The sequence below is a fragment of the Toxorhynchites rutilus genome, chromosome 3 (assembly GCF_029784135.1).
Source record: "Toxorhynchites rutilus septentrionalis strain SRP chromosome 3, ASM2978413v1, whole genome shotgun sequence".
NCBI lineage: Eukaryota > Metazoa > Arthropoda > Insecta > Diptera > Culicidae > Toxorhynchites > Toxorhynchites rutilus.
Window position 1 is genome coordinate 245,229,450 of NC_073746.1, and position 11,597 is coordinate 245,241,046.

An 11,597-nucleotide genomic window follows, 5' to 3' on the forward strand; every position below is an offset into this window, starting at 1 on the left:
TTGGTATGCAAATCATGAGAATTCGTTCACAGTGAAAATAGTTATTAACGTTATCTTTATTTCATGAAAAAGTGACATGTTTTCTGAAAATCCACATGCATTTGTTCTTTTCGTTTTTTGAAATTTATTTTTTTTCGGCGAAGAGAGAAAGTTTGTGGCATGCCCAGTTCTGGCAACACGGTCATCGTTAGTATGGCGATTAAGTGGGCTGAGCACTCGGCACATTTTCCGTCATCTTATAATCAGGCAGCCACCGCTTGGTTTCGGGCGGTTTCCGATTATTCCGCGGACACTCATGGGACAAAGTGTCGATACTGTAATAGCTAATTACGTGCAATTTTGGTTTCGTTGATTTCGTTCAGGCATTTTTCATGTTAAACATGCACCTCGCAAAGGCAGGCGCATTGTCAAAAATGTCGATAAAATCACAGAAATAATCAGAGTTTAGTAGTCGTAGCCAAGTATGGCAAAGTTCATTCGCTAATTTCTCCACACCTAGTTATAAATCAGTCTTGTATCTGCTTGGAATAATCATGGCGAAAAGAATGCAGCAAACAATCGTGAGATTGAACGATGAATCATTTTACACTCCCCGACCATCTTCATTCGGGACTGATAGTGAACAAAACAAAACAAAGAGTGGAAAACAACATTCAATGAATGAATACTCATTTGGAAGAGTCGCACGAAACAAAATAACGAGTGAGTCAAAGTAGACTGAATCTGCTGTATGTATGATTCTAATTTCCCTTGTATTCTTTTCCTTGTCTTGAATGCTGACAAGGAAAAGAATACAAGGGAAATGCACATGAATCCACCTTCCCGTTCACCAATAACTTGCTTTAATATGATGTTTTGCGTTGGCTTAGATCGTTTCATTCTACAATAAAAAAATGTCATTGCAATAGTGCACAGGAAACAACTCGACTTCAATTATCTATCTATATTTTACTGCCGCAATCGAGGCTCAATAATTGCTATTTGAGCGAAAAACGAATGATTTTACAGAGACACTCGCTGGCTCAAGCAAAATTTTCCAATTTGATTCTATCACCATCTATTGTCATTCCGAGAGGCAAATGAGGGAATGCAAAATTCTCTGAGAATAGATGAGCGTATTTGAGACAGTATTCATCCGTTAAAATCGAGAATTAACTTTGCGAAGATGATAGGTGAATATTTTCTGTCTCAAATAAAGTGAGGCATAAACGGAGAATAGAAGGGTGAGTTTTATCTGTGGATGAACTTTGAGATGGATGTTTGAATTAATTTCGATGCTATTTTGCCCATACCTGGTCGTAGCATCACCCAGGAGCTAAAGATCGACCATAAAATAGTTTTAAACAATTTGCGAAAAGCCGGATCCAAAAAAAAAAGCTCGATGTTTGGGTGACACATCAATTAATACCAAAACCCATGACGGATCGAATTTCCATCTGCGAAGCCTTGGCCAAACGGAATGAAATCGACCCATTTCTTTAACCACCATCCGTTACTAGGGATGAGAAATGGGTCACATACGACAATATTGTGCGAGAATGATCGTGACCAAAGCGTGATGAAGCAGCTCAAACGATGGTCAAATCAGGACTAACGGCTTATAAGTATCAAGATTTCTATTAGAGAGAGGCATTATGAACAAAAGGCAAAATAATGGATTACTTTTTCTCCAACCTAATATTTGAATCAGACATCCTGATTTCGAGTTACGATCTATTTAAAACAAAAGATAAATGATTTCGGATACGCCCTCATTAAAAATTGCTATAGTCATATGATAATGAAAATTGTGATTTTGGGTAACTGCCACCATATGTGCAAGATTTCAAAAAAATCGGAGAGGGTTGGGACAGCGGCCGGCTGATTTGTCGTGGATTTGCTCCATGGCGTCTCAGGACATGTAATATGACTTCTGATGTCTCTATAATTCTGAGCCATATAAAGATTATTATTCCATTGATATCTTAATGCCATGTCCTTTTTGAGAGGAAGTCGAACCCTGTATGTTACTTGGAATCACGTATACAAGCCTTGCGAAAGCGATCACCAAATCCCCCTCCCCCTTCCGATCCCCCTTCGATTAGACGCACTCATGCCAGTTTTCTCTTCTGCTATTGTACCATAAATAGTAAGGTGGTACACTCAAACATGCTCAAAATTCAAAATGAGATAGGTGTATTGAAATCCAATACCAATGAATCGATCATTGCAAATGTAGTGTATGATCCTGAAGCATACCTGAAACTCTAAATGATACCTGTAATCTCAAATCTGGAATGGAACTTTAGGTAAAAAAAAAAACTACATGAGGCTGATCGTCATCGTTAGTCATTTCAACGAAGTAAGTCGGTTGAGACAGTTCCTGCAGTTCATACAATTTTGAGCTGAAGAGTTTGATGAGATTAGTTGAACAAAAAACCATTTCCTATGGTCTTTCAATTCGCATCTGGTTTTGTCATTTTAGGAGTGCTTTCGATTGAAGATAATTATTCGAACAAAACAACAACAAAAAATGACAAAAAAATAACAGCGGTTTGGCAAAATGGATCAAGAAATTAAGTTATTTGGTGAATCACTCTATGTCCCTATGGAGAATTCAGAGAAAAATGTGAACCAGTTAGCGGACGATTGTGAATACTATGAATTTGGTGGAAAAACGTACATGAAGTTTGTGACGAGTTCGCCTATGCAATTAACTAACATTTACGAAACTCAGGAGAAAACGGCGAATGGTGACATGGAGCAACAAATGGGAAATGATTCAGGATACACATCACCTATGAATATTGTGCCAGAACAAAGCCTGACAAGCACGTATCAACCAACAGATTCGAAGATTGATGAAGAACAATCATTACAAAATACGTTTGTGGAAAATTGTACGGAATATGTACCACATTCTAATAATTTCATGCATCAAATCATGGATACGAACACAAACAACGTGAACAGTAATTTCACACCGACACTCCATGTCCAGCCAAACATAATTGGATATCCACATCATTTATCGCATCCAGATGTATCGTTACCGTATAATTATCTACAATCGTCGCCTTCCACGGCCAGTCTCCAATCACAATACGCAGAGCCAGTATCTTCAAGTAATTTACTACACTCGGATTACATATCGTCTGTAAATGTCCTGTCACAACAAAATCAGGTAGAATCAGTAACTGCATATCAACAAACCGTGGCAAATAATGATGCAGAACAATCACCATATAATACATTAGTTTACGGTAACGACAACAACGCATACGTTCAGGGTATCTGGTATACACAACACGGTCAACCAATTTACCTGGTGCCGGAACAAAAACAATCAACTTCAGATATCCAATCCAACCATCAACAAATATCACCATCAACGTGTAGCTCTTCATCAGAAACCCACTATGGAGAATCATCGCCGTCAAACAATTCCTCACATTTTGATTATCAGCAGCCGTCAACTTCACATGCATCTCTAGGTGATCACATCGATAATGGCGTTCATCCAGAAACTGCTTCAAAGTCGACCCCGTCTTCGGATTCAACTAAAACATCGAAACGATCCTATAGATCAAAACCAATTCGCAGCGAAAAAATCCAAAGAGCTGTTAGACGAAGTGTGGTCAAACACAGTGATTTTCCGTGTACCACATGCGGCACGTACTTGAAATCAAGGCAGGGATTGAAGCAACACAACAGAAGTATCCATTCAGGCTACGAGCATAGGTGCTCTATGTGTGGTAAGCGATTCGCTACGGAAGAAATACTTGATGAGCATATTGCTAAACATAAACTCACCGAAAAGCCGTGGAAGTGCGAGTTGTGTCCGAATTCATACATTAACAAGCCAGATCTCAAACGCCATCTGCTAGATCACAATCCAGCCACCAAACCACACGAATGCGACAAATGTGGGAAGAGATTTAGTCGTTCCGATCAGAGGGATCAACACATGGAATCCCACGAGCGCAAGGAAGCGAAACGCGAGCAGTAGTGAGGAATGATGTTAAAGATAGTCAACTTGATATTCCGCTTTCCAACGATTTCTCGCATAACTTTTGAAAAGGTCCTATGTAACAAATGTAAACAAATCGAGTTAATGGATGCACGCTATTAGTTTTCAATCATTGAATGCGTTACAAAAACAATCGTTAACGTATCTATCTTCTTCATCTTTCAATCGGCGATGCAAAAAATATCCAATGTACAGATTCAGATTTTAAGCACTCGGCTGTTACTTCAGACGCCTCTTTCCTCCGACGCTCGAAACGTCCGAAGTAACAAAGCAATCAAAACAACACGAAGCATACTTCGGTCGTTTTGAGTTTTTGTTTCTTTCAGGTGTTGTTATCTATGTCAGTGCAATTCAACGAGTGATAACAATAATAATCTGTCTTTAGAACGAAATGCTGATGTTTCGATTGTTCTTCAGTAGTTAGTTTCAAATTATTATCGTGAAACGTAATATGTCCAATGTGCAAACAGGGGCAGTCAAAACGTCCAATGTAACATTTTTCGCTCCGAGGCTTCAAATTTAGGCTCAAATCACGGAACAACTGTTACGATTGGTTTTTCAGAGTTATTATTGACTGCTAGTGGTAAAAGTAGTGATAAAGATCGATACATTTTTGGACAATTCGCGGAATAATGTTCGGGTCTTCAACTTCATTTTTCGCGAGTTGACGAAAATGTTACATTGGACCTTTTCAAAAGTTACGCGAGATTTCTATTTCTATTTTTTACACATTCAGACTCTTTGACTCACACTTTTTGTGTACCAAAAGCAAATTGTTCAAAGCGCCCAATGAACGGATGCCAGAAATTGGCCACATTAGTTCTAGTTTCTCTGCTAAGCCGTTATATTTTATTTTTTAAAGGTACCGGTGTTCTTGTTTTCTTGTCACGAACCACAATCCCAGCTAAAAAATATGTGAAGGAGTTTTCCAAAACAGGAGCATATTTCCAATAAGCTAGAAGCAACTTTTATTTCCGTTACTTCATTGTTACTATTCCAATTACTCAATCATATTTATAAAGTCTATGGCAAATGCACGTCAAGATGTTGTACTTTTTTTATCTACTACTGAACTACGCACGATACCAGTAACTTGTTCTTTCTCATAATCCTATCAACTGTTGTTGAGTTTTTTTTTTGTTAGTTTTATCCAAATCCGGAAATTCAGTGCTCAATGTTCATAATGTTCGTTGCCAGCAAAATATATATTTAACTACGACTATGAAAACCACAGGGAAAAACAGAATGTAATGAAGGTGGAAAGGTGTACTGAAGATAATGTTTCTAGTGAATTTCTAGTGAATAATGAACTATTTAAAGTATAACTAAAGTGAATTAGAATTATAGATATAAAAAGTATAGAATACAAGATGCTTTTGAATTGATTCCAATATATTTTCATTGTGCTCCTCAAATTATTGGCTTAAGTAAAAGTAAAAGTATGATAATTTTCATGAACAGAACACCTTTCCAATGTATTGAATTTTATTATTATTTATAACATTTACTATTGAAATTCTTATAATGTTTCAAGAAGAAACAGATGCTTAGGAATAATCTTTCAAAAAACTAAAAAAAAACTAAAAATAATCATAGCCTTGTTATTTTGTTTTTCGCAAGCACTAATAGTACAATTTTGAACGATAAATTAATTGAAAAACTTTTGGCCTCGTGAAAAAAGTTTATTTTCTCTCCTCTGAATAAAAAAAAATTATCAGAATTTCATCCCAGATTGTTTGAAATACGAATATTTCTTTCAGTAATCCACTTTGAAGCTCCTCCATTCGAGAATGCGGGAATTTTAGTCATTATTTGTTGTTGAAAAAAATAATATGGCAAGAGATATACAGCTGTAGACAAAAATAAAACAGTTTTTTTTATAAATCAGACAATCAACTCGAAGATTAAGAAAGAAAAACGCGTGCTACCATACAAAAGAACGCACACAAATCCTACACATCCTTCAGTAGTACCGTGAAAATGCAATCGATTTCGATTTCGACTGCATCCCTTCCAAATTGCCCTAAATTTTGCCCAATTGAAAAATAGTGTATAATGGATTTAAGGAAGCTGAAGAATAATAGCAAGCAGAAAAGATATACTACAGATATGAAAAGTGGAATAAAAAAGTCGGCAAGGAAAACCAACGGAAAGTCCAAAAAATTATGCAAGATATTCAATAAAAAATCACGATTGATTCAAAATCACACAGTTTTTTTTTTCTTTCTGAAAATGCAAATAAAAACTTCTTTTTTTAGCCTACAGAATTTTCAATTCTATCCAAGTTATCTTGAAAAAAAAACGATTTCTCTCATTCTTGTATACAGATTCTATCTGGAACAAGATTTCATTATCTACCCAACGCCATGTATATAATATTTAAGAAATGAATGATTTTATTACGCAATTACAATGGGCTTCCCAATAAGAGCAATAGGACTCAATAGAAACTATTTCTAATTGACGAATTTACGCAAAGCTGAATCAGCTCATGCGACATCTACATTAGAGCTCAGAACCACAAGAGTGAGGGTGTTTGTTTATTTTACGCACTGAAAAGCAAGATTCGGTGGTGATTATTCATTTTATTTCAATTTAGATTCATTTATTATTACATCGTCAGTATATGGTAAGAAAGTTGGAGTTTTGTATATTTACGATGGTTTCAACACGCGATTTGACCAAAGTCATATATAATCTTCGAAAATTTTAAGTTTGATAATGCATACCGGTGATTGATACCAAGGATAATTGCGATGAAATCGATATCATATCAAATTGACTGATATAATTGATTATGTAGGGGCCGATACGCGAAGGATTTGCAGTATTTTTAGCACAAAACACCCTATTCATCGTTTACTTAGTCGAAAAAAATTAAAGTTACAATACTTATAACTAGCCATTCCTCGTAATATACATAGCACATTGTAAAATGATGATTTTCTAACCTTTTCAGCGTGGAAAGAATACATGAAACCTGGAAATTTGAAGATAAATTCTGATTTGTCTAGAAAATTTGAACGAATTCCATACTAAGAAAACAAAACATCCTCATTTTACTCACTACGCCATCTGGTTGTAAATCCAACGTAAATTCGTTAATAGTATTAATATATTTCTAACCATGTAAATGACAAATCCAATCGACCTAATTAATTTCAGTTCTTGAATGTTCCAGTAGGTCTGCTTCTACTGCAGAGATTTTTTTTCCTAATTGACTGAATAATAATCGCCTGACAGAGACGAAATTTACAATATGAGACCTTCTGAAAATGTTCGAAAAATGTTTGACCTGGAAATCCCGCAGGTGGAAAACCGGCAGAAGAAACTCGAAGAAACTGCTTGGTTTATAAAGACTTTTGCAGTTGATTCGTCTCTAGCCTTAAGAAGTGCCCTTGTGGAGAGAAAACTACTCCATTACTCTCTTAACTTATTACTGTCTTAAGAAAGACAATCCATTCGCCGGCAACGATGTTGCTCCGATGACCACCAATCGAGAAGTGAATTTGTTAAATTTCTATTTCACTTGAAAGCATTTTTATTCAGATTTTGATTTTTTATAATAAATATGTTACTGTGCAAGTGACAGTCTGAACTTTTCTTCTTTGGTTCTGTTTTTGATGATTAAATCAAACAAGTTTATAATGTTCCTTATTTCTAATTCGGCAATTGTACACCATCTTGATGGTATTTTTTTTTTCCCAAAATATATTTTTTATTAAGGCACATGTGGCGTTAGCCTGACGGGGCCGGGAGTCCAATATTTTGACAATTTTTGTCTTACAACTATGTTAGTAATATGTAACCGATAACTCGCGGTTGGCTCGAGGTTAGTATTACAAGTGTTCTCATAATTGGTATGTTGCAGTCTTCGATGCTCTGTACGCGACACGGGATACTTCCTATTGGGATGCAGCTGACCATAAATCAGCAACGCCCCCCTAGTCTGTACCCCATATCTAGCGTGGTGCGTCTTTCTCGACTTGAGGAATCCAGGATAGAATGGTCACTAGCCGGCGCAATCATCAGCTCGTGTAGAGTTGTCATGAGCGGTACAACCTTTGGCTCTTGTTGAATGATCAGTGGACTGCACAACCTTCGGCCCGTGCATCTGTAAAGAGTGTGTGTATGTATTGCCGCGACTAAGTAAAAGTTTATCGATCGGATAGGAGGGATATGAAACGGGGACACAACGAAGGAAACATCATTAAACGTTGACATCGGCGTTTCTGAGGAACAGGTATAGATGAAGCAGAAGATCAGGATCCCGGCTACCTAAGATATCCCGGACGGGGATATCCGATTGTCTGCCTTGTGCTCTCAGTGCTCTAGAGAGCTGAGAGCGAGCAGCATGGAACCGGATACACGACCAGACAACATGCTCGATGTCGTGGTAGCCATCGCCACAATCACAAAAATTGTTTGCTGCGAGCCCAATGCGATAGAGATGCGCGTTTAGGTTGTAGTCATTGGACATGAGCCGAGATATCACGCGAATGAAATCACGACCTACATTCAATCCCTTAAACCAAGCACTCGTCGAAACCTTAGGGATAATCGTGTGTAACCAACGACCGAACTCATCTTCACTCCACATGCGCTGCCAACTAACGAGTGTGTCCTGACGAGGAATGTGAAAAAATTCATTATAGGCAATTTGCCTTTCAAAAAGTGTGCCTTCTGAAGCGCCCACCTTAGCTAGCGAGTCCGCTTTCGCATTCCCCGGAATCGAGCAATGAGAGGGAACCCATGCTAAGGTAATCTTGAATAATTTTTCGACCAAAACACTCAAAAGATGTCTTATTCTTGTTAGGAAATAAGATGAGCATTTATCAACTTTCATTGAGCGGATTGCCTCTATTGAGCTGAGACTGTCTGAAAAAATAAAATAATGGTCGATGGGCAGTGTTTCAATGATCCCTAGAGCATAGTATATCGCACCCATTTCTGCGACATACACGGAACAAGGATCTTTGAGTTTGAAAGAGGCACTGGAATTTTCATTGAAGATGCCGAAGCCAGTGGACCCGTTTATGTATGAACCGTCAGTAAAGAACATTTTATCAGATCCAACTTTCCCATATTTTTCCGAAAATATCGACGGAATAACATTGGAGCGTAGGTGATCTGGTATTCCATGGATTTTTTGTCGCATGGACAGATCAAAAATGACAGAGGAATTGCAAAAGTATGGGAAGCAAACATGGTTGGAGATGTCTGGTGAATGGTGCACGTCGTGGGTAAGGTACTCATGGTATAAAGACATAAAACTTGACTGAGGAGTCAGTTGGAGTAGATTTTCGAAGTTATCAATCACCAATGGATTCATGATCTTGCAACGGATGAAAAATCTGTAGGATAATTCTGTGAACCGAAGAGTAAGCGCGGGTACTCCTGCCAAAACTTCGAGACTCATCGTATGTGTCGAATGCAAACACCCCATGGCTATACGCAAGCAACGATATTGTATCCTCTCCAGCTTGAGAATATGAATCCTGGCAGCTGATCGGAAGCAAAAACTGCCATATTCTAACACTGACAATATCGTTGTTTTGTACAACTGAATGAGGTCTCCTGGATGGGCACCCCACCATGTTCCGGTAATTGTTTGGAGAAAATTGATTCTTTGCTGGCATTTCTGTTTCAAATACGCAATGTGTCTCCCCCAGGTACATTTAGAATCAAAATATACACCCAGGTATTTGAAAAACATAGAGTGTTGGATCGTTTTGCCGGATAGGTAAAGCTGGAATTGGATGGGTTCGTGCTTCCTAGAAAAAACGACCATTTCAGTTTTCTCCGTAGAGAATTCGATTCCCAGCTTGAGGGCCCACGTGAACAGATTGTTCATAGTATCTTGCAACGACTTTTGCAGAGCGACGGGATTAGTACCCGTGATGGAAATAACTCCATCGTCTGCAAGTTGTCTCAGCGTGCAGTCTCTAGTTAGACAATCATCCATATCATTGACGTAAAAACTGTACAAGAGGGGGCTTAGGCAGGAGCCTTGCGGTAGGCCCATAAAACTGTAACGAGAAGATTTTGAGTTGCCATGAGAGAAATTCATGTGCTTTTCTGACAGGAAATTGTACAGGAAATTATTCAGAATTGGTGAAAGTCCACGATTATGAAGCTTCTCTGAGAGAATTTCCATGGAAACTGAATCAAATGCCCCTTTGATATCGAGAAAAACGGAAGCCATTTGTTCTGTGCGAGCAAATGCGATTTGGATTTTAGAAGATAGCAGCGCGAGACAATCATTTGTCCCTTTACCTCGGCGGAAGCCAAACTGCGTATTTGACAGCAAATTGTTCGTTTCGACCCACTTGTCCAAACGAAGTAGAATCATTTTCTCTAACAATTTGCGAATACAGGATAACATTGCAATCGGCCTATACGAGTTATGATCGCAAGCCGGCTTGTTGGGTTTTCGTATGGCTATCACTCTCACTTGTCTCCAGTCATGCGGGACAATATTCAGCTCCAGAAACTTGTTGAACAAGTTCAGCAAACGCTGTTTTGCCAAGTCGGGAAGATTCTTCAACAAGTTGAATTTAATCTTGTCCGACCCCGGAGCTGAATTGTTACATGAGAGGAGGGCAATTGAGAATTCCACCATCGAAAAATTCTCATAATCGCATTGGAGCGGAATATCGCGTACGACGCTTTGTGCAGGAACATAATCGGGACAAACCTTCCTTGCAAATTTGAAAATCCAACGGTCAGAGTATTCCTCACTTTCATTGGTATGGTTCCAGCCACGCATTCTCCTAGCCGTATTCCAAAGAGTACTCATCGCGGTCTCCCTTGACAAACCATTGACGAACTTTCTCCAATATCCACGCTTTTTTGCTTTAATCAGACCTTTTAGTTTGGCTTCTAGAGCTTGGTGCTTTCGAAACCATTCCACTAGTCCAGTTTTCCGGAATTTTTTGAAAGCGGATGATTTTTCAAGGTAGACCTTTGAACATTCCTTGTCCCACCAAAGTGATGGAGGACGACGTCGTAAAGTGGTAGCAGGAACACGTTTCTTTTGAGCTTGAAGTGCGCTTTCGTAAATCAAACTCGATATAAAATTATACTCTTCGAGTGGAGGAAGTTCATGCGTTGAAACAAGTGCTTCAGATATTATTTCTGCAAATTTTCTCCAGTCAATATTTTTCGTGAGGTCATACGCAATATCGACTGACTCACGAGAACCTGATTCATTGGCGATCGATAAAATTATTGGCAGGTGGTCACTACCGTGGGGATCTTGGATTACCTTCCACGTGCAATCCAGGGATAACGAAGAAGAGCAAAGTGATATGTCTAGCATGCTTGCCCGTGCAGGAGGGTTGGCTATTCTAGTTGCTTCCCCAGTATTCAAAACTGTCAATTTGAAGTTGTCACACAGATCATAAATCAAAGTGGCACGGTTGTCATCGTAGAGTGAACCCTATGCTGTTCCATGGGAGTTGAGGTCACCTAAGATTAGCCGCGGCTCCGGCAGTGCCTCGATGATATCAAAAAACTGATGGCGGCCAACCATAGTTCTTGGAGGAATATATATCGAGGCAATGCAGAGGTCTTTGCCATTGATTTG

General features: G+C 38.6%; 1 protein-coding gene across 1 annotated transcript; it reads left to right on the top strand.

The window, feature by feature from the left end:
* The first annotated feature begins 2,542 nt into the window (after nucleotides 1-2,542).
* Nucleotides 2,543-3,988, top strand: LOC129774090 (zinc finger protein 502-like). The gene has a single exon (XM_055777787.1). It carries the CDS (start codon nucleotides 2,543-2,545, stop codon nucleotides 3,986-3,988), a length of 1,446 nt encoding a protein of 481 aa, XP_055633762.1.
* Nucleotides 3,989-11,597: the final 7,609 nt, after the last annotated feature.